Here is a 25,133-nt window from a genome sequence, read left to right as displayed (position 1 = left end):
GATAATTAAGTAATTTCTCACAATCCAGCCCTCTCATTCCACACTCTTTTGAATCTCCATTGTCTATAATTCCACCCTCTACACTTATGTGTAACATTTTTTCAGTGTGTCCATTTATAAGTGACAACATGCAATATTTGTCTGAGTCTTGCTTCTCTTAAGACAACCACCTCCAGTTCCATCAGTGTTGCTAAAAATACATTATTTCATCGCTTTTCGGCCTTTTGGCTAAAATCAAGTGAAAATACATTATTTCATTATTTTTATGAGTGAGTAGTATTCCTTTGGATATTATTACACATTTTTTTATCCAATCTTATTAATGGACACTTAGATTGATTCCAATAGTTTTCTTATTGTGAATAATGTTGCAATAAAGGTATGTGTGCAGCTAGCTTTTTTGATATATTCATTTCTTTTCCTTTCCAGTAATGGGATTTCTGAATTGAATGGTAGTTATATTTTCATTTTATTCAAGTAATTTCTACCTGTTTTTCATAGAGGTTACACTAATTTCCATTTCCACCAACAGGGCTTAAGAGTTCTTTTTCTATGCCTCCTCACCATGAAATATAGTTTTATTTTTATGTTCACTCAACCAACATTCTTTGGCTAAACTTTAAGTTAATTATAGCATACAAGCAGCTTGCCTTTGTTGAGTTATTTACTCCCAACTTGATCATATCATGAGTTGCCAAGTAGTAAGAATAGGACTAGATTCTGTTTTTTTTTTCTTTTCTTTTTTCAGACAGTACCATATGTAGGGGCTGAAAATTAAAATGTAAGTTTAATTTTAAACTAGATTCTTTTTTTTTTTTTCAGGATAATACTGTATTGGGGATGAAAAAAATTAAAATTTATTATTAAGCTAGATAATTATATAGGTACTTCCAACTCCAAATAATCATATAATTATTAATTTGCATAGAACATTCTTTACCTCTTTTTTCTCTCAATCTTATAAGGCTCTATAATTTTATGAAAAATATAATATTTAATTCAGACTTGGAATTTTTTTTTTTTTTTGAAGCTTTTGGGCAGGCCGGGTTTGAACCCACCACCTCCAGTAGAGAGGGCTGGCACCCTACTCCTTTGAACCACAGGCACTGCCCAGACTTGACAATTTTATATTGGCATATTTGAATGTTCAATATTATATACAAAGAAGAGAAGAACGTTAGATGAATTGAGACAATTTTGAATGAGTAAAAATATCTAGAAATAAAGAAGAATGAAAACAAGTTTGAAACTGTAGGTATATGTATATCATGGAATACTATTCAGCTATTAAAAAGATGGAGACTTTACTTCTTTTGTACTAACCTCAATAGAGTTGAAATACATTCTTCTTAGTAAAGTATCACAAGAATGGAGAAGCAATATCCAATGTATTCAACACTAATATGAATCCAGTAGATAATCTAATGCACACCCACATAAGAGAAAAACACAAATAAATTCCAGGTGGGGTGAGGGGGAATGAGGGAGGGGTGAGAGGGGGGAGGGAGAGTGATGGCTGTGCTCCCACTTATTAGGCACAATGTTAGGGTGTATGGCACACCTCTAGGGGTAGGACACAATTATAAGCGGGACTATACCTAACAAATGTAAACATCGTACCTTCAAAGAAACCTGAAATAAAAAAAAAAAAATTATACCAGAAGCATTGTATCATTATTTTAGATCTTTATGTTTTGCTGGAATTCCATGTAAAAACAATAGGTAGAATCTGCTTTCTCTTATTTTGTCAAGTAAATGGATTTCCCACGTAGTTTAGCAGCTACCGTGAGAGTGAGTTTATTTTCCAGGCATATTCTGTCTATGGCTCCCACTTCTCTCCTGCTTAAGATTTATGTGATATAAGTTTGTATGAGTCTGTACACATTCAGAAGTGTTATGTCTAATCTATGTAGTTCATCAAAAATTAAAATTCTCTGTTTCTTCCATAAAGCCAATAATAAAGTGAAAATGAAAATGTGAAGAAAACAGTGGGTATATGACAATATTTGATTTTGATGGAATTATGTTGAGCAGAAAGCTACTCACACTTCCTTGTCAAAATAAATATTGTACATGTCATAGAGTGTTAGTAACACCTAAAACTTATAGTTCCTTCTGAAAAGGGAGTTTCCATAAAATAGAAGTATTTCCTTTAAGAAAAGTATAATACTAAAGAAAGTAGAAAGGACACAATGTTTAAAAAAATAAAGTTCAAATAGAACAAAAGAGATAATTATTAAACTATTTATAAGGAAAGAAAGGTAATGACATAGGAGAGGTGAAAGAAAAACCATGACAGCAAAACAAAATACTTTGAAAAGTTGAAGTACAAAGTAAATAACACAACTGTTCCAAAGTCCAGAGAAGGATGTGTCCTGTAGGATAAAAAGCTTCCTGATAAAATAGCCTGTATCGACCATTCAGTACCACTCACTAACACAATGACAATCAAATACATCTAATCATCTCGATTAATTTGGTAAAAGAAGTATTACCTCTGTGGCTCAGTGAGTAGGGTGCCGGCCCCATATGCTGAGGGTGGTGGGTTCAAACCCAGCCCCAGCCAAACTGCAACAAAGAAAATAGCCGGGCGTTGTGGTGGGCGCCTGTAGTCCCAGCTGCTCCGGAGGCTGAGGCAAGAGAATCGCATAAGCCCAAGAGTTAGAGGTTGCTGTGAGCCGTGTGACGCCACGGCACTCTACCCGAGGGTGGTACAGTGAGACTCTGTCTCTACAAAAAAAAAAAAAAAAAAAGAAGTATTACCTCTCTGGAAAAGCACATGTTCCATAATTCTATGCTTGGTAATGTTATAAAAGAGATTGTAGACTTCAGTTATTTATTTATTTATTTTAAACAAAGTCTCTCTCTGTTGCCCCAGGCTAGAGTGCTATGGTGTCATCAGAGTTCACAGCAACCTCCAAACTCCTGAGCTGAAGCCATCATCTTTCCTCAGCCTCCCAAGTAGCTGGGACTACAGGTGCCCACCATGGCCAGTTTATTTATTTTTAGTAAAGATGGAGTGTTGCTGTTGCTCAGGCTGGTCTCAAACTCCTGAGCTCAAGCCATCTACTTGCCTCAGCCTCCCAGAATTCTAGGATTACAGGCCTGAGGCTCTGCACCTGGCCTGATTGCAGACTTTAGAAAATGATGTTAAGAGGACGGTGGGTTCCATGTTCCTAATTGCCATTAGCCTTCACTGACAGATGTGAACACTGACATTTGTTCTCCTAATGCTCCTGAGCATTGTAACACAGCCACCCTTACTAACCTGCAGCCAAGATCGAGATGACTTTATATGCAGGATGCTTCTGCTACACTCATGAGAAAACACTGAAAATCTGCCAGGGAAAATTTTCACTTCTTATATAAGTCAAGAAATCATGGTGGCAAGAAAAGAAAGAAAAAAGAAAGCTTCATAAAGTAGGTATTGTTTTTCACTCGAACATAATGGATTCTTTATTATATTCGCATAATTTCAAAATGATTCATTTTATATTTATATTTTTCTAAAATCGTATGTTATCTGGATTTTTGAAGAGAAGCAGAGGAATAGAAAGAGCCAGAAGAAAATAAAATTTTATGGTTAAAGGGCAATAAGAATGCCAGGGGGAAGATACTTCAGCCTGTGAGTTGGTAGGAGGATGGGAGACGTATTTCTGTGAGAGATCAATGTAAAAATGTACTTTTACTCCTTGAGGACTTCTGATGGTTCAATGGCCAGCTGATAGGAAAAGTGAAAAGGTATTTATGAATGACAGAAATAGGGAGTTTTCCACTTTGCCCTATACTTTTCTTCCAGTATTGATTTTTATTTCTGAAATTCTCACCCTGCCTGAGTGGTGGATCCAAATACACCTGTGTTAAATGTTCCAGAATCATTGCACGGTGGCTGGGACTGAGGGATGAGGCAAAACTATATGTGCAAGAATTACAGACAAGAGTTCCCGAGTGAAATGTGGAGATATGTGTAGATTTGCTTACCCGGAATCCCAGTCTGTGTGCCCTTTAAATCATCATAGTAAAAAAAGAAAAAAATCATTGCAGTAAGAAATTGCTAAAAATTATAGGTGTTTAACTTATACTTGTTTCCGTCTGTCTGGAAGGTCTTATTTACTCTAGGATATAACTTTTGAAATCATAATCTGCATAATAAGCATAAATTTAAAATACAACAGTTGCTCTGGAAACCAATCAAAAATGTCTTAAAGCGATTACCAGAGAAAGTTTCAACTTGAGGTCTGGGTTGAGATATGTAACTATGTTTAGCTACTGCATGGAGTTAATTGATCCAGCAAATAATATTATTTTAGGTAATCCTAGAGGAGAGATGAGAATATTAAATATTTTTACAGAAATATAAATACAAAATATTAAAAATAAAAATGAGTACATTTATGAAATGAGTTCCAGAATTACCCAGACTGATGCCATATCACACAGACTGATAGTTAACTACTAATAGTTACAGACTACTGCTGAGACATTGCTGTATCTCAAGGTTCTCCTATGATTTTTAAGGTTCATTCCGTTCTCACACAGCCTTATAACTCTTGTTATATTTATTATGTAAATGTTCAAATTGCACTATAATGATTAAGGGTTTATTTAAAACCTGTTACTACAACAGATTAAATCTATTTTTTTAACTTAGTTGAGGTGAATAATTTTTAATCAGGCTAATTTTGTAGGATTTGAGAGGGTATTAAAATCAGTAAAGCTTCTAAATCTGTTTGCAGATACAAGAAACTCAGCAAACAGCAGTTATTTGTTATTTTTATGAGCAGGTATTATAAACACACTGTATTTTTGCAGTCGTGCACCACATAGCAATGTTTCTGGCAATGATGGACCACAGATACGGTGATAGTCACCTAAGATTAAAATGCCATATTTTAATGTACCTTTTATATGTTTAGGTATAAACACTAAGTATAAACACACACTGGGCAGGACAGGTATCTAACACCCAAAAGAACAGCCCCCCCCATCCTCTGATCTTTCTCTTTTGTCCCATACTCAAGGGAAGAAATATGTTTATATGTTTATTCTATTCCTACCTAAGAAAACTCACATGCTGAATAAACATTGGATGAAAGATTTTCCTTTTGACTAGCAAGTTTTGAACAAATTTGAAGGGGAAATTAAGAGTACTGGTTTTGTGCTTTTTGCTCAATACATGTCATCACTTCATCTTCAAAACAAATTCTAAAAACTAGGTAATCATACTTTATAATTGAGGAAACTGAGGCTTAAAGAAATTATATAACTGCCTACTAAAACCAAACTATTGAAGAATCAGTTCTTTAATTTGAGTCTCCAAGATTCTAAAAGTTATAAAATTTTCTTTATACTCTGATGTACATTCAGCTAGAACTTAATTGAAACAAAGACTAAAAATGGAATTAATTGTCGAGCAACTTCTGCTGCCACCAGCAATAAAGCATTTGGCTTAATTTGCTTTTCCAATGCTTTCTTACAGTTGAATAATGTTTTAACTTTCCTAGAATTCCATTTCTAGAAAATATTTGAGAATAATAAGCTGGCAAATACTACTTGCAATGACAAAATATATTAATATTTATAGAATTTTCCCCGGTAACTCACCACCAGTGCTACCTAATGAACAATAGAGAAATTGGATGAGTGCATCCAATATTCAAATTGTATGCATTTTTCTACACGGTATCTCCAAGGAACTCCAAGTCACTGTAACTATATATCATTACTACATACCAGGCAAAGAAGTTCCAATTCAGCATAGCCAATGCATCCCAAATGTGCCTCCAGGTCACCTTCTTCTACCACGACAGGAGTATCAATCAGGGTGATTCTGCCACAGAAGAAAATTGCTTAGAAAAAGAAAGTGTTTTATTCTCCTAGCAGCTGTTCCTGGTATAGCACATGGAGTCTTGGTAATCAACCCAGACCAACCTCTCTTTCTTCTTTCTCTCTGTCATTTCTTTCTCCCCTCACTTCTTATTCTGACTCTCTCTCCCATTTATTTTTCTTTATTTTTTGGTTTTTATTTTGTTTTTATTCCAACCATGCGACATGAGATGTAAATATTATATCTCTCCATGTAATTAAATGCCAAGGAAAGCACTTTTTAACTCCTAAAAGAAGCAATAGTGTAACTATATTTTAGAGATCTAGACTTAGGGTTAGATATTAATAAGCTTTAAATTTTTTTCTGTGACATTTGGGAGAATTTGACTTCGGAAAATGTAATTCAGAATGGTTGAGAATTTGAGAGAAAGAGAACGAAACTACCTTATAATTTGTCTGGAACGTCAGGGTTTCCCAGGGCATAGAACCTGGGCAGACCTGGGCAGGTGACCACCCTGTTCCTGGTCGTAAATTATTAAGAAAATCTTTTACTTGGAGAATTCAACAGGAGTTATCTACTATTGATATAATATATTTTCTGTGAAAACAGTACACATATTTCCAAATGTTTATTGTCCCAAGTTGATTTTGTGGGTCTGGAGAGAACAATGTGTCTGTAGTTTCTGGGACGGAGATTGTACTTCTAGGTACGAGTATTTGTCTAGCCAGCATTGTCGTAAGGGTCTAAAGACTTTAAACTTCAGTGGAATTGTGATTTCCTGGGCAGTTTCTTTCACTGCTATACCTTTATTTCAGGGTTGTGATAGAAATATGTTGATGCTTAATTCAACTTAATGCATTACCTTGCCTGTCCTCTCTAATCTCCCAGGAAACGCACTGCACCCCAGTTTCATGCTGTACTATTAGTAAAGGATAATAATGAAGCTCTTCCACCCTTTTATTTTACTTGTTACTGAAGACATTTCTTTCATCACGTTTATAACTAATTAGAATTTAGACTTGATTTATATCTTCTTCATTCAAAACTACAACAAAACCAAGAAATGAAATACATTTTTTTTTAATAAAAGAGCAAACTAAACTAAATGAACGACAGCCAACCAGCCACAGACAAGTAGCTGCCCCACACCCTTCCCTGCAGCTCTCACCCTTTTTCCTCATTACTGTCCTGGGCTCTTTCTCCAGCCCACCTGCTTTAAAGAATCATCAAAGTGACTTAGAAATTGAATCTTTTAACCAATAAAATGTGAGTTTTTTCTATTTTTGCCTTATTCTTTGCAATCTTTTGATATTTCTCCATCAAAGTCGCGAGATTTCCTCTTTGTTGTTAAATTCAGTGGGCACTTTGAATTTGGATGAAAACAGAAAAAAAAACAGGCATTAACCAAATTTCCATAAGATGCAAGAAGTAATTTTATTAGAATTGCAACTGAAACAAAATCATCTGATATGACAATATCAACTATTTAAAAAAATTGCAGGAGTATCTATAGTAAATGAAAACACTTGCAGAGGTTCATAGGAAATCTCTGTACCTTCCTTTTAATTCTGCTGTGAATCTAAAACATCTCTAAAAAAATAGAGTCATAAAATAATGAAAAAAAGTTAAAGACGAGGAAATAAACCTTCTTCTTGGCCCTATAAAAGAATACAGCCCTTGTGATACTTTGATTTTAGCTCCATAAGATACATTTTAAATTGTGGACCTCCAACCAAAGATAATAAATTTATGACTTATGCCCGCAAAGGATGATCAAGCTAGTAATCAAAACTAGTAATAGCATTAATATATTATCTTCATAGACATCAATGTTTTATTACCTAAATATGGAGATTCAAAAAACATTTCGAAGATTTTGTGTGCAAAAAATAATATATAAGAAAATATGGGCTGAGCGTGGTGGCTCACACCTGTAGTCCCAGCACTCTAGAGGCTGAGATGGGTGGATCTCAAGAGCTCAAGACCAGCTCTAATTTAGAAGGAGACTCCATCTCTAAAAATAGCCGGGCATTGTGGTAGGCACCTGTGGTCCTTGCTACTTAGAGACAAAGGAAAGAGAACTGCTTGAGCCCAAGACTTGGAGGTTGCTGTGAGGTATAATACCACAGTACTGTACCAGGGAAGACAAAGTGAGACCCTGCCTCAAAAAAAAAAAAAAAAAACCCTTATCATCGCAGGCCTGGGTAAATAGGCATCAAAACAAAAAATAACTTTTTCAACAAAATGAGAGAAAATGAAGCTGGACATTTTGAAAGAAATTTCATTTACTGATATTATCGATTGTGTCTGTTGTTTTAAGGATTTCTAGTCATTATGAAAACAGTTATTTACTGAAAATTGGTGATTAACTTATCAGGTTTAATTCATGTTAAGAAAGGAGATTCTATTGCTTGTCAAATGGTTTCAAAACCATCTAGGGTCTTCATAAGAATGGATGTAACCCATGTTCTGGGAAAGCCTCACTCTTAACATCCAGGGAAGAAAATGACGACATGAAATCCTGCCGTTCAGTAGGCAGGTCCTATTATGATCTATTGACGACAGTAACAGTGTTTGACACAAGAAGTCATTTTAGATCATCTAATACTTGTGCTATAAATATTCATTAAAATGTCCACAATAGATATGTTTTATCTCAGTTCCTGGCACTACACTGGCATTAAAAATTAGAGCAATTCTAGATATGGCAATAGGATGCATATCTTTATTCATTGAAATTGATTTTGTACACTTATTAGAAGTAAAAGAGATATTAAAGTATAAAAATTTCAACTTCATTCACTCATTTTTAGAGTAATTTCAATGTCCTCTATTTAATCATCATGTCAGTCTGACTTAAACAAGTTCTCCAGTTGTATCTGTTCCTTGTTTTTCTCCTTTTCTCAAATCATCATCTCAAGCAGATCTGATTTCCCAGATCCTTTTTTTATTAATTCATTTTTAACTGTCCTGTCTTTGAAACTTTAAGGAATGCCATATAGAAAACATTTTTCATCCTGAGTGGATTATCACAAATATTTCCAATTTAGTTTTAGTCTTTAATATTTTTAAAAATTTTGAAACTTTTTTTCATATATCTGACAAATTTTAAGAAGCTGTTTTAGGTCACTCAGACTCCTTTACCATCTTGCGTAAATTGTGTGTGGAGTTAGTCTATTTCCTCTGATTTAACTCTCTAAGAAAAATAAAATTTTCTGAGACAATACTTTAGATTTTATTTGACATATAAAATTAGCTGTCACCACAAGGGACAATGCATAGTACAACGAACAAAGAAATCCTTTTTCTCTAAATATCATATAATTGATTAAAGGAATGGCATTTGACTAAAATTCCATGTTGAATATACACAATTGTTTGCTCAAATAGGTGATACCAAATAGAAGTATTTTAAGAATGGAGGAAAATAGATATAACATGATGATTCCACAAAAATATATTAAGTATATAGTCTCAGCCAAAAGAGCAACAGAAGTATAGATAAATTGAAAAACAAGGAGTTCATCAGAGGGAAAAAAATATTTAAAATCACCTGGGAAATTTTTCAAAATATAACCAAGCATCATGTAGCCACACATCATGGGGCCAATTAGTGTTGAAGTATTGACATCAACTATTAAGGAATTTGTGGAAGACAGATAGGCTAATGTCTCCATTGCCCTCCAATTCAGGGTGAAGCACTCAGGTGGGCCCTCCCTGTGGCTCCTCCCAGATCACCTAAGACTCTCCCCAGACCACCAAAGAAGAGAGGAGGATGGAGGCAGCCCAGTCAGGGGAATGTCAACATGACTATCCCTATGGGGGATCAGCAGAACAGGTGGGTTAAGACCTTTGGGCTCCTGATCAGAAGTTTAGATTAGAGAAGTTAGGATATCTGCTTGCAGAAATGAAACCTGCTTTCTCCTCCCCTTTTTTATATATAGGTTATCAGACTGTTCCAGGTGGTACCCTATGTTCCTGATTATCTCACTTTCCTGAGAGCCAAAGGTCCTCTCTAATCTTTTGTTTGTTTGTTTTGTAACGGCAGGTTTCAATATTAAGTCCCTTGTCACTCATCATTTGTGGGTCCCCTCTAATCTTACTTTAAAATTTTAACAACCCTGCATTCTTGCATGAATGCTTTACATTTGAGCAAAATAAAAGACCCCTGAGAGATCAGAACAAGGCTGCACTGCTTCAATCTGCCACTCAGCGCATGAGGCAGTGTAAGCCTCTCCAGGCTCCTCAGACTTTATGTGTTAAGTTGGTGTGAAGTCTTCTTCCTTCAATGCCATCTCCCTTGTCAGCCCCCATCCTGGGTCAGGATCCCCCAGGAACCCCAAAAGGAATTCCGGATAATTATAACACACACCCATAAAATGAGTATCTAGAATCTCAGAAAAGAAGGGGGTGTGGAGGGGAATTTAAAAGATATCAACTATTGCCAAATGTTTGGAAACACAAGGGAAGCGATTTTCTTTTGAGTTTTCAAGATGACATATTGAAGGTCTGGAAGACACTTGGTGGTATAATCACACAGAGAACAGTTTAATAAATTGTTATATTACGTGTTTAACTTGAAGTCTTGAACTAATTAAGAAACACTGTTTCAGAAAAATGGATCTGTCCTAGAGTGCAACAAACATATAGACGTATATATGATTTGATTTATTAAGCTTTAAAATATCCATTCCCCAATGACCCAACAATTACGCTATTAGATATGTATCTTAGGGAAATGCTTTCACATTTGAATATAAATATGACAGAAAAATGCAAAAATATTCACACCAGCACCATTTATATTAGAGAAAAAACTGGAATAAATGAAATATTCCTCAATGGGGATATGTGTAAACAATCTGTGGTATGTTCAGAAAAATGGAATCTTAGGGAAAAAATTAAAAAGGATACATTAAAGCTATATAGAACCACATAATTGTATTTTAAAATATAAAGAAATGATAAACACTGAATTTTGCATATGGTTCCTACTTGGGAGTAGAGTGTAGGGTATACCCATAGGAAAGTGTGTGCAGCAAACATTAGCAATACTGCAACATTTTATTTTTTTCCTAAAGCTTAGATCCATCTGAGATTCCAAATTAAATTTAAGGAGGTTTCAGGTATCCCTTCTAGGCTAGTTTGAAATTCAGCTTCAGTTCTTGTAGCCATCATTCCTTCTGAGGGTTGCAAAAGAACCTGTTGGGAAGGCTGCGTGTGCCCAAACTGTCACTCAGGTCCTGCTCAACCTTCCTTCTCTCATTCTTTCCTTCTTAATTAGGTCCTGACAAGTAGGCATGTGGGCCTCCTAACTACCTCCTGCTGCTGAAGGGACTCTGCCCTTGATACTCAGCCTAGAAACATCTGGTCCCAGATACCCACGTGACTGCCCACTTTCAAATCTTTTCTCTTATCTTTCCTCAAGGAATCTTTCTCTTACTGCTCCATTAAAGTTCCACTCTTCCACCTCTGTCTTCCCTGCCACTTTTTAAACTCTTTCACTTTCTCTTTCATAGGATTTACAATCTTCACATACAATACATAATTTACTGACTGGTTTATTGTCTACCCCCAGCCCTGCAGGAAGATAGCAGGAAATTTTTGTCCGTTTTCCTTATTGTTGTCATGTGTAGTAAGCACTTGATATACTTCTGATTGAATTCTTTCATAATGCTGCTTCAATGAGTGTTTTAGAAGCCAGGTAGTTCTCCACATTTATCAGTCCCGTTGTTCTCTTGTTTGGCAAGGTAGAGAAAACATAGGCCAAGGCTCAGAGTTGAGTGTCCAGTGATCAGTCTTCCAAGATCACTTATACAAGTTTCTCACTGCTGTTTTAGAAAGCAATGACTTTTGTGCCTGCTCTTCTTATCACTCTTGCGTTCAAATATAAGTTTCCTTTTTAGACATTTTGGTTTCTTTATATTTGCATTCGCACCCATCCCTCTAAAATGCATTAAACTTCTTTTTTCTTTCTTTTTTTTTTTGAGACAGAGCCTCAAGCTGTTGCCCTGGGTAGAGTGCTGTGGCATCACAGCTCACAGCAACCTCAAACTCCTGGGCTCAAGCGAGTCTCCTGTCTCCGCCTCCCAAGTAGCTGGGACCACAGGCACCCACCACAATGCCCAGCTATTTTTTGTTTGCAGCCGTCCTTGTTGTTTGGCGGGCCCGGGCTGGATTCGAACCCGCCAGCTCAGGTGTACATGGCTGGCGCCACAGGCCCCGAGCCTAAACTTATTTTTTTCAATAAAATGTCCCATAGTGAGCTTTAGGAATACAACAAAAACTACTGAATGTGTTCTAAATGCACAAGTATCTACAAGAGCAAGCAACATAGAAAAAAAGACTTTTTATGGTCTTTCAGTGAGAAAAACAAAATTCTTAAGAGAAAACAATTCTCAGTTAATTATCTTTTAATATTACAGCAGCAAAGGGAGTGACACAATTGGTCACCATTATGATCTTACTCTTTAATAGATTTTTTTTCATTTTCATTAAAAATGACATCAGAATTATTTTTCCAGTGGATACTATAAATACGGGAAATATGTTCATGCTTCATTATCTATTGAAGCATGTATATATAATTATCAATATCATTATCAATGTTACCTGTTTGCACAGGAAAACATATTTTTATGGGGGTTCAGGCACTACAGTTTCTGAATGAACCTGAGCTTAACCCTATGAGTTCAGCGCTTTAAACAACTTTGTTGTTTACACACTTAAAGTTATTTCCACTGTCTGAACTGTATCAAGTTAGGTAACACAGAGCCAAATTACATCAAATGGAAAAGGTGAAAAACTTAATTAGCAGAGTCAATTAAACACTCTTCTGAGCACATGAATATTGAAAGCATAACAACTGCCACTATTATACAGAATAGTTTAATTTTAGAAGAAAAATTATATATTTTACAAACTAATAATGTGAGAATAGCATGTCATTTCTTTTAGTAGATAATTTGACTACTTGCTTTTTATACTATAAAATGAAAAAATATATATCCAAATTTAATTACAGGCTTTGTCCACAACTTTTATGCTATAATAGATTTTCTAACAATAAGAGAATATTTGAATTCATCGTGGCAGGGCCCTGCTTGTTTCAGAGTAGTAATTGTTTGTGTGGGAGGAAGAAAGAACATGCTTGTAGTCTCCCAATCAATTACTTAGAGTTCACAACACTTAACTATGTATCATTTTTAAAAACTGGACGTCTTCTGTTTGCCATTATTCAACTTTACTATGAATTTTAGTCTTTTGAAAGAATTTTACTTAAAAATTAGTGAATTTTTTTTTTCTGAAAACAAATTTTGTTTAAATAAGGGTTTAAATACATTTCACATACCATTAAAATTGAAGGGGAAAAAAAACAGTCTTGTTACTTCACGTGGCATTGGGCAGCTGTTGCTAGTAAGTTGCAAGCTCTATAGCTAGCTACATAGCTGGTACATCAGTTTTGAGATTTGTTCCCTTGTCAAAAGTTTAACTGATAGAAGGTTGGGCTCACATTCTGATGTTTGGACATCCCTTAGCTAGGATATGTCTGGTCAAAAAGACCTCAAAAAAGACCTTGGTGGAAAGCCATATGTCCTATCACCGTACTGGAGGGAAGGTGGCCTAAGTTCTGCCCACCTGGAGATACCAGGGCATCTTTCCTTTACTACCAAAGACTCCCTCTAGAGGTATAGCTGCATTGCTGCCTTACCCCATCCTCTCAGATTCACCGAGGCTTGTCCAGGTGGTGACATTCTCTTAGGGCTGGGCACTCTGCAGAGGGAGAGGCAGGAGCTTCTGGCCAGGCATAGCCGTCTGTGATCTTAGGGCTCTGGGCTTGGCTGAAACAACATGTTATTGCTTTGTTTGAGGCGTGATGCTGCCAGGCACCTCCTGCTTGACCTCTGTTTAAATGAGGGACTTTAAGACTAGACAGCACGGCTCTTTTCAGTGTATTGCATGAAGGAGTTACACTAGTCCAAGTTAAAAGCAGACCCCAAATGGTTACATTACACAAGCTGTGAGGTTTTTAAACTTGCGACAAGGGACAGAGGGGAAGTCCTACTCATTGCAAGGAAATCCTCACTTAAGCTTCAGTGAGCCACAAGCACTTAAAACCCATGAACCTTCAGCTGGTTGTCCTTAGCCAGTCCAATCTCTACAAGGAACTGGCATTTGTTCTTGTGCTTGTCACCCTGTGGCTGAATTACTTCTCCATATTCTGGACGCTCAATTGCAGTACCATTGCAGGTAAATTTCTTCTTAAACACCTTCACTAATTTCTTTTCATCGTAATCATCAGTGATCCCTTGAAAAGTAAGGGTCTTCCTGCCGTTTCTCTGTTGAATTTTTATATGGATATAATCCTCAGTGCCAGCAGGAAGGAGGTCATCACCCTTACTTGCATCAGCAAAGGGGTGGAAAGAGTGGAGGTTCTGGATAGTGGACACACCATATGATTCCTTTCCTCCGTGGTGGAAACGGACGCGAGGGGGCTCAAGGGCAAGGCTGCTGAGTCCTCAGCGGCCCCTCGGTGAATGGCCAGTGAATTTTTTTTTCTGTAACTCTATCAGTGGCTTAAACTCTAATATCTGTTTATTGCATGAAGGAGTTACACTAGTCCAAGTTAAAAGCAGACCCCAAATGGTTACATTATACAAGCTGTGAGGTTTTTAAACTTGTGACAAGGGACAGAGGGGAAATTCTACAACAGACAAAATATCACTTATTTTCAGAGATAAAAGCAAGGTGAGTACTATGAAAGATATATATTACTTCAGAGAGTTCACATTATCAAAATGTTTTCTAAAGTAGAAGGTTAGAAACTCTAAAATTCTCTTCTATATTTGTTCAGATGTTGTCAAGGGAAGGTTTAGAAATATAAGGCTGTGGTAAAATGGGCAAATGATCCGGTGAGTATAATACAGAAGTTAGGATCATATTTTAATAAACAGAAGAGCCAGTCAAGAAAAATTTGAGTGGAAAATGGGAAATTAATATATTCATAACTATTAAAGGTCATTACTAAAAAAGATTGCATGATGGTTTTTACTAGTCACAAGGATATACCTGAAAATATGTATGAATGTTGTATAATATGTATAAAATATGCATAAATGACAATATGTACAAATACTCAGTGGACCCCATACTATATATCCTCAGTCAAATCACCACAGAAAAATATGGGTAAAAAGGAAAGAGTCACATCTACCTAATACCCAGGAATTCACATCATACATAAGCCAAATTGCCTTCTAGTTCTCAGAGAAATACATCGCAAGTGTAAGGAAATAGTGGAGAGTCCCTGCCCATTTACTTTCTTTCCTAATGAAAACTGTTACCCTTAAGACACTAGGTAAAATAAAGTTGGTAATTTTGAAACTTACTTTCAAGTTGAAATATTTTAGAAAATAAATCATACTTTTCTCCTATAAAGCCAAGATTTTTTTATTTGTAACTCTAACCTTGGCCTGAACTATCTAATATATGATTCCAACAGATAAAATATACCTTATTTAATACAAATAATCTGTGTTGGTGACAAGGCAAAGAAGTGGAGCACTTCCATACACTGATGAAAATGTGAATGTTTTCCAAGAATACTCTTGGCAATAAAATTTTCCAAAAATATCAAACTCTTTGCTTTAATCTTGTATTAGCATTAGTTTTTGAACTTCCATAATAATAACAATATAAAGGACAAAAAGAGATTTAAGAAAATTGACAGTAGATTTAGGCCAAATAACCCCTAGATTGCTTGCTGACATACTTAAAATCAACATTGTCACTGCAAACATCATACTCATTGTTCTCCACTAAAAATAAGGTTGATAATTCTATAAAGATAGAAAGACAACTCACCAAATACCAAAGCATTTTAATACTTCTCCTCCCTGGGCCTTTGGAAGATATCAACTGTTTGTATGATTGCTTGAATTTCCCCCATTTTGAATTGAGGATGTTTTTATCAAGAATTGAAGACAGTTTACTCATGTACAGGGATCTCTGGCTGAAAATGAAAAAAAAAGACAAAACTGATTAATTTGCTTAACCCTTTCTTGCTCTTAAAAGGCTATTAACGTAAAGGTAAATAAATGGAATCTGAAACCCAAGTAGCTCAAAACATTAAGTTCACTGAGGGCACTGTCGATTAATGAGTAAGAAATTACACAAATAAATTAGATGAAGTAGATTAACTTCTGAGAGCCTGAGTATTTTTTTTTTTTTTTTTTTTTTGCTTGCAAGGTAATGACTGCAGTAAAGCAAGTTTAGCTCTGTTAATACTTGAAGAGATTTAGGGAATAAAAAGTCCAGATAAAGAGAAACTTGACAGTAATCAGTGGGGCAAAGATAAAAATCAAAGATAAAAATCTTATTAAGAGACAGTCTGGTTCTCCAATCTTAAAGTGTGCACTCAGAATAGCACAATAAAGTACTCTGTGTGACCAGGTTCCAGGCCTCTTGCTGAGAAAGAGAGATGGGGGTCTCTAGAATCTGCCTTGTTCCACAGCCTTATTGACTCCTATCCAGAAGAATTATGGTGGGCATGTAACTTTGTCACCAGACCCGTAAGTGACACTTGCAGGTAAAAATTGAGTTCTGTGCAACCGAATCAGCACACGCACAACTTGACCTCCCTGCCAGGAGGTGGCGCTGCAGGAGGAAGCTGCGTGTGATGTTCCCTGGTCCTATGCCTGGACCTAGTCCATCACAAACAGAGCTCAGATGTCCCCGGCCCTGGGCATGGCCCTTATACTCTCAGGAGGTGCTTGTGATCTGCAGCCACCAAGGCTGATGGGAGCAAAGGCGGTTCAGATGGGACAGCCTGCCTCCAAGCTCCCCACAGTCCAACACAAGTGCTGTCCCAATGTGGGTGGACGGGTCAGGTCCCAGGGCACGGAGGAAAGCCGCTCAGGGGGTAGATGTGCTCACCAGCCATAGAACATGCACGTGGGACCAGGTCGGTCCAGAAACCACAGTCTTCCAAGCAGAAGTAGATGTGGCCAGTCAAGTTCAGACAAGGTAAAGTAGTATTTCAAAATAATTTTGGAAAAAATTCATAATGCATAGGACACTCCATTCATCTGAAAAATATAAAACTAAAAACCACAATCACCCGATGCAAGAATTTACTCAAAATTGATCAAAGACCCTATGTAAAATTGTGAAATTTCTCAGAGAAAATGTAGAAAGAAATGTGTTGATCTTGTATTTGGAAAATTTTCGTAGATATGATACCAAGAAATTATTCATTAAAAACAAACAAGTCAATAAACAAAAACCCAAATAAACAATGGGCCAGACAAGTGGCTCGGGTTTGTAATCTTAGCCCACTAAGAGGCTAAAGCAGGAGGATCATTTGAGGTCAGGAGTTCCAGACCAGCCAGAGCAAAAGTGAGACTTTATCTCCTCAAAATGAGAAAATTAGCCAGTTGTGGTGGTGCGCACCTATATTCCCCCTACTTCAGAGGCTAAAGCAGGGAGATCATTGGAACTCAGGGGTTTGAGGTTGCAGTGAGCTATGATGATGCCGCCGTACTCCAGCCTGGAGAACAGAGCAAGACCCTGTCTCAATAAACAAACAAACAATAAATTGGACTTCATAAAACTTAAGAACTTTTGTTTCCTAAAAACATGATGGCAAAAAGAGAGTGAAAACAAATGCTAAATATGGAGAATAAATATTTGCAAGTTATATATGTGATAAATGACTTGGTTCTAGAGTATGTTATTAAACACTCTTAAAACTTAATAAGAAAAACAAAAAAACAATAAAAATTAGCAACAGACTGAAGAGATATATTACCACTAAAGGATGAAATAATGCCTAATATATTTTATCATTAGGGAAAAGAAAATACAATTAGATACCATTACATTCCTATTAAAAGGCAATAAACAAACAAAACCCTGAAATATCAAAAGCTGGCAAAAATGATCTGAAGATCTTATTAAAGCACAGACTCCTGAGCCCCTACTCTAAGATTCTTGTACAGAAGATGCTAGTTAGGGGCCAAGAATTTGAATTTTTAACAAGAACTTATAATGATGCATACTGTCCTGGGAAAATATCTGGAGTAACATTATGCTACTGTTTTTTGAAATAACTTTGAGACATTTTATTGCCTGTAGTAATAATACAAAAGTATCGTTTGGTAGAAGACTTTAGGCAGTAACTTAAATAACTTAAATAACTTCTCTACAATCATACTAATATCTGCAATAACAAAAACTATACATTTCCTCAATATTTTATTGTTTAGCTTTGTAATATATATATTTATAGACATTTTCATATTTTTCTGTACTCTTTAATTGCAAACAATATAAACACATTAAAGTACCCTTTTGTAGCAAAGAAATTTAAATCACTTTCAGAATCAAAGGGAGACTTTCAAAGATCTGATCAATTTGAATCTGGAACTTGGCAGATCTAAGTCTTACATTTGACTCCTTGGACACAGTAGCTCTCAGACCCTTTTCTCTATGAGCATACCTTTTAGCACCAAGATGTATTCGCAGCATTTGCACCTGCAGGAATGAAAAAAGTGTTCCAGCAGCTGGTGTGAGTCTAACTGATGTATAGGGAGTTCTCAGCCTTCATTGAGAATAGCCTGAGTTGATGAAAACCACTGACCCAAAATGATGAGTCCTTCCTAGAGAAGGAGACATTTAAAAACTGGTTGATAAAGGTTAGAGAGCCTGGGCCAGTACGAATCATCTTTGGAAATGTTGTCAGAAGTCCTGTGGGTTTGACTGAGGTCTTCATTGAGATGGCATTGAACATAGGGAAGCATACACAGCTGGCCATGCATTAATAAATAACATTCTGGTTTCTTAGGAACATTTTCTTTATTGTGGTCATGATATATGCCTTTCAAGAATAAGAAAAAATAATTTTGTGCTTCATGTGGAATGTGAAAAAAATCCAGAGTAACCAAAGCAATCTTCAGCAAAAAGAACACATCAGTAGGTATCACTTTACCTTATAGTTTAAACTAAACTACAAAGCTATAGTAACCAAAAAAGCATGGTACTGGCAAAAGAACAGACATACAGATCAATGGCTCAGAAAAGAGAACCTGAATATAAACCCATGGTTATATTGTTATTTTATCCCTGATAAAGTAGACAAAAATATACAGTGGTGCAAAGAATCCTATTCAATAAATGATGCTGGGGCATGGCACCCATAGCACAGTGGTTAAAGCACTGGCCACACACATGGAGGGCGGTGGGATCGAGCCTAGTCTTGGCCAGATAAAAAAACAATGACAACTGCATCAAAAAATAGCCAGGCATAGTGGTGGGCACCTGTAGTCCCAGCTACTTTGGAGGCTGAGACAAGAGAATCACTTAAGCCCAAGGGTTTGAAGTTGCTGTGTGCTGTGACACCATGGCACTCTACTGAGGGTGGCATATTGAGACTGTCTTAAAAAAGAAAATAATAAAATAAAAATAGATAAATGGTGCTGGGAAAACTGGATAACCATTATATAGAAGACTGAAACCAGCTCTGCACCTCTCATCATTTATAAAAACTAATTCACAATTAATAACAACCTTAAACCCAAGGAATGAAACTATAAGAGGTTTAGAAAAAGAGGATGGAAAAACTTATAGGCAAATTATTTATGAAGAAAAACATGAAGGAACAACAAAAGTAAATACATAGAACCTGAGTAAAGAAAGCTTCTGCACAGCCAGAGAAACAATCAGTAGAGTGCATGGGAGAAAATATTTGCATGCCACACATCAATGCAGGGTTCGTAATAAGAATCTACAAAGAACTCGTGCAAATGAGCAAGAAAACATGGAATAGCCACATGAAAAATGGGCAAAAGGCATGATTGGAAGCTTTTCAAAAGAGAAACCAATGCGTGATAAACATATGAAAAATGCTCAACGTCTCTAATCATCAGCAAGATGCAAATCAAAATCACAATGAGATATTACCTGACACCAGTGAAAATGCTTGTATATAAATGTTCCATAATAGCATGGGTGCTAGCATGTGTAGAGAGAGAAAGAGACACTTATACACCCCTGGCGGAACTGCAAACTAGCACACCTCTTTTGAAAGTAGTATGGAGATACATCAAAGAACTAAATGTAGATGTACCATTTGATCCAGCAATCACACTACTGGGTATTTACTCAGAGGCAAAAAAGCCATTCTATAAAAAAGGCATGTACTTGAATGTGATGGAGAGAAAGAGAGAGATAACGTCATAGCTCAGCCTTTCCTTCTGTTCAATCCCACTCCTTTATCTTTCATTCTATATGGGAGCCATACTTAACTTTTTGTGTTAGGCTAAAAAATTGACCTGTACCCAATATATTCATTTTCTAATCACTAGAACATATGAACATAGCCTTATACAGCAAAATAATGTGTATTATCTTAGGTGTCAAAACATGTAATCAAGCAAAAGATATTGAAAAAAAATAAAACACAGCATTCAACCTGGATTATATGGGTGGCCCTAAATGCTATTGGGTTTGTTATTATAAGAGAAAACTGAAGTTTTTTATAATACATGCACAGAACAAGGTGCTATGAAGACAGGACATGGAGAGGCAACAGCTACAAGTCAAAGAATTCCAGCAACTACAAAAAACTAGAAGAGTGAAGGAACTGAGTTTTCCCTGGAAATGTCTCTGGAGGGGACATGGCCCTCCCTGTACCCTAACTCCATACATTTAGCCCCCAAAACTGTGTGGGAATAAATCTATTTTGTTTTAAGCCACATGGTTCCCATGTTTTGTTGTAGCAGCCACATTAAAAAAAAAAAGGCCAAAAGTAAGGAAAAGAAAAACAGACAAAGAAAAGAGAAAAAGCTCAATATTCCTCCTACATGCCAATGTCCAGCTTAAAGGCACCTTCCAAGAAACCCCTGCTGGAACAGACATACTCATCAAAAATCCTGGAGTTACAACTCACATCTTCACAACCAGAGATGAAAGGATCTTTCTCTACCACTGCACAAATTCCTACAAAAGGGGATTTTGTTTGTTGCCTGAATTACTTGTTTTCTGTTTTTCTTCAGCTAGAAAATTATTCTCAGTAACGGATCATTTGAAATAGCAATGGTGTAAGTTAGATTTGTGTCAGGTGCCCATTGCACACACCAACAGAACAGGCACTAACATAGGAAGACTCCTTCAAACCATGTAGGTGAGCAGGATGCAAATTACCCATGAACGCTTGAGAAAGAGAGGAGTGGATGCTGGGAAAACAAAACAGATGTCTTTTCATATACATTTTCCCAGAAAAAAATCCCCATATTGGGCGACGTCTGTGGCTCAGAGAGTAGAGTGTTGGCACCATATATGGAAGGTGGTGGGTTCAAACCCAGCCCCGTCCAAATTGCAACAACAACAACAACAACAAAATCCCCATATCATATTATAAATTGTAAATCCATGGATACGACTTGATAAATCGTTTAAATGATGGCACCTATTTAATATTAGAAGATTCAATATAACTTTGCATGATTTATTTTATAGATAATCTTAGTTAAAATAACAAAATGTGATGACTTCGTTACTTGTTACAGGCTGACTTGTGTCCTCCCAAAATGTATATGTAGACATCTTGATCATCAGGGCCTCAGGATGTGACTGTATTTGGAGATAAGTTTTTAAAGAGGTTTAATGATGTTTAATGAGTTTAAATGAGGTCTTTGGTGGGGAGAGGGGAAAATGCAACTGCTGTTGTAATAGAAAAGCATTAGCCTACACACACAGGTATAAGATAGTGTGAAGGCAGAAGCAGATAGCCATCTACAAGCAAATGACAGAGGCTCAGAAAAAAAAAAACAACTCTGAGAGACCCATGTTCGTGGACATATAACTTCTATACCTGGAAATAGGAAATACATTTCTGCTAGTTAAACCACCCAGTCTGTTGTATTTGTTATGGCAGCCCTCGCAAATTAATCCATTACTGAAAAGTAATATTTATAATGTATCAAACTTAATTTAAACCGTAATTTACAAATAAACTAAAGTAATTCTTCAGAAATGTCCAGAGTGCCTTCATGTATAAAATTTCATGAGTGATATCATTAATAATCATTAAGTCATTAAGATGTATGTTATGACTATATGGTTATTTATAAGTGTTTCGCGAGCTTTTCTATATAAGGTAAAGAAGTTATGTTTATTATGAGAAAACATGAAAAGAATTAATCCTATTAGTTTGAATTTGTACAAACTTAAGATCAATTCATATGTATGAATGTAACAAATTTTGGAAAGCTCATCTTTTGTACAATCAAAGGTTGTATTAAATAATGTTTAGGCTGGGCATAGTGACTCACGCCAATAACTGTAGCATTCTGGGAGGGTGGATTATTTTGATTTCAGGAGTTCAAGACCAGCCTGAGCAAGAGTGGGACACCATCTCTACTAAAAATAGAAAACAACAACAACAACAACAACAACAAAAACCCTACCTGGGAATTATAGCAGGCTCTATAGTCCTAGCTACTCAGGAAGCTGAGGCAAGAGGATCTCTTGAGCCCAAGAGTTTGAGGTTGCTGTGAACTATGACACCAGGGCACTGTATCAAGGGCAATAGAGTGAGACTCAGTCTCTAAATAAATAATGAATAATAGCAGTTAATTAAAATCATTAGTGTTTAACCTTACTTTTATGTTACAATGTGAATACGGAACAGAAACTAAAGTTTTTCTAAAACTTAATTTTAATGCATTATTTCACATGATGGCAATTGATTTCAACTAGGTTTTCTGACTGGTATATATTATACCAGTATTATATGGATGTTACAGAGATGACATAATAGTATTCTAGCAAGGAAATGAACTAAATTTAAAAAAAGACTGTGATATTTATGCTTTCTATCAAAATTAAACTCGTATTTTTTTTTAAACCACCGAAAATGTTGGAGGGCTTTGCTACCATAGCATAATTAACTAATTAACCCATCCTGACTGGTGTACTTGTAATTAGTGATGGGCCACTGACAAAAAACCAACCAAATAAACAAAAAAAAAAAACAATAAAAAGTAAAGTATGTAGCATTATCTAACTGCCCATTTTCTAGTAGCATGGAAAAAATTACCCTATATTGCAAAGATGGCAATGCATTACACATAAATATCAATTTGGGGGGCAAAACTGTAACTTTATGTTAATACATTTAAACAAGGCTGAAATACAAAACAATAGTAGCATATGATAGTTACTGTTGGTTTTATTTAATAAGATATTGCCCAGAAAGAAAGAAATTCAAAAATAATGGATAGACTTCAGATCCATCTGGTCAGAATATTAAAGATAGAGCCAGATCATTGCTTCCACAATAAAAGAAAGATGAAAAGACTTTATAAAAATAGTGTATTTGTGTGTGCATTGAACCATTGTTAACACACAGTGTTTTCTTTTTCTCTAATGATACTTTTTAAGTGTTTAAGAATTTCATACATACTGAGATTTGGAGAATCATAGAAAGAACTCAAGTACTCTTTATTTAGATTCCTAAAATGTTAATGATTTAAATTCTGTTTATTACCTTACATATACATACATACATACATAAGTATGTCTTCTTACGGGTATGTGTGTATATTTACATGCCTGTGTTTATTTCTGTCAGGTAGAGAATAAAGGACCTCTAAGACACTGTCAGAGACAAAGTGGGTGCCTCGTGATGGCACCATCTGGAGCATTTCCACACCTGGGAAGAATAACAATGGCATCTTGGTGCTACCTCCCCAACCCCCCACCCCTTAGTCCCTATCCCGAGCAACTTCCACACCTGGGAGAAGGAAGTGTGACCAGGCAGCTCAGGTGCAATAGAATTTGCAAAGTCGCCTAGATTAGCCTTGGCTAATTATCATGTCTTTAACTGTCCATCAAAGTGGTCTGTGAACCATGAAGAGGGCCCAATCCAGGCGGTATAAAACAGGACCCCAGACCATACCCAGGACTTTTTCTTTTTTTTTTTTTTTTTGGCACATCAAGGGCACCCATGCAGTTGTCTGTGGCAAACTTTTCTTGCCTGTAAATCTATGTCTTGCTCTTGCTCTATAAACCTATCTTTCTCTTCCTCAGTAAGCCTTGTTGCATTCTCACTCTGCTTGTGGTGATCTGGTCATTCTTTGGCCAAGAGCTCACCAAGAACCAAGAATGCAGACAACTGCCTAAACCCCAACATTTCTATTAATCAATTTAGATAGGTAAGTATAGAGATATACATTATATATAATTACATATAAATTGTTGAATATGTGTTAATTTCTAAACGATTTGAGAGTAAGTTACAGATTAGATGTCTATTTATGTGTAAATATTTCATAATGTTATTTTTTTTTAAGTTATCAACTATGGTGCAATAAGAAAATCAGGAATTTAGTAATAACCAAGAACTATTTGTAATCAATAAAGACTATTCAGGTATTCCCAGTAGCCCCCATAATATTTATTGCACCAAAAGGAAACTGCAGCTGGTACCTTGCATTTAGTTTTCCTATTTCATTGCTCTTCTTTAATTTAAAGGAGTTCCTCAGCCTTCCTTTATATTCCCTAATTTTGACATTTTATAGGTCAGTTATTTTATAGAATATTTTGAAAATTGGATTTTCTAATGTTCCCTCAATGTTAAATTCTGGGTATGTTCTTTTGGGAAGAATAATACGCAGGTGATGTTAAATTCTTCTAGAAGTGCGTCAGGTCACGTAGTTTTTAGAATTACTGTGTTCTATCATGGGTGCTGTTAATCTGGTTCACACGGTTAATGTAGGGCCTGATGGTTTCTCTAATGGAGACTTACTATTTGTTTCATTCATGTTGCATTATCTTTGAAGGAGATACTTTAATACTATAAAAATATGTATTTATTCTTCCCATTTTCACCAACTAGTTTTAGTATTCTGACTTTTTTTTCAAATAAATTATTTGAGTAATTTTCCCAGTGTGGAAGTTTGTTAATTTAATCCTTTCTTCCTGAAATTTCTTTTTCTTTCTTTTTTTTTTTTTTTTTTTTGAGACAGAGTCTCACTATGCCTCTGTAGACTGCTGTGGTGTCACAACTCACGGCAATCTCCAACACTTGGGCTTAAGTGATTGTCTTGCCTCAGCCTTCCAAGTAGCAGGGAATATGGACACCAGCCACAATGCCAGGCTATTTTTTTGTTGCAGTTGTTTAGTTGACCCAGGCCGGGTTCGAACCCGCCACCCTCAATGTGTGTGGCTGGAGCCGTAACCACTGTGCTATGGGCGATGAGTCTATGAAATTTCTTATTTATGTGTTGCCTTTCTACTGAACAGA

The 25,133-nt window shown here is 36.0% G+C and overlaps 1 protein-coding gene and 1 pseudogene across 1 annotated transcript; one reads left to right on the top strand and one right to left on the bottom strand.

The window, feature by feature from the left end:
- The first annotated feature begins 208 nt into the window (after positions 1-208).
- LOC128592768 (uncharacterized) lies at positions 209-344 on the top strand (annotated as a pseudogene).
- A 13,472-nt stretch (positions 345-13,816) lies between these two features.
- Positions 13,817-18,551, bottom strand: LOC128591443 (eukaryotic translation initiation factor 1-like). The gene is made up of 3 exons (XM_053598856.1): positions 18,468-18,551; positions 18,275-18,361; positions 13,817-14,289 (listed from the first exon to the last, which is right to left on the bottom strand). The coding sequence occupies exons 1-3, from the start codon at positions 18,549-18,551 to the stop codon at positions 13,939-13,941; spliced, it is 522 nt and encodes a 173-aa protein (XP_053454831.1). The 3' UTR covers positions 13,817-13,938.
- Between the last annotated feature and the right edge of the window lie 6,582 nt (positions 18,552-25,133).

This window comes from Nycticebus coucang, chromosome 8, assembly GCF_027406575.1.
Source record: "Nycticebus coucang isolate mNycCou1 chromosome 8, mNycCou1.pri, whole genome shotgun sequence".
Taxonomy (NCBI): domain Eukaryota; kingdom Metazoa; phylum Chordata; class Mammalia; order Primates; family Lorisidae; genus Nycticebus; species Nycticebus coucang.
This window is presented reverse-complemented; position numbering and strand designations above follow the sequence as displayed.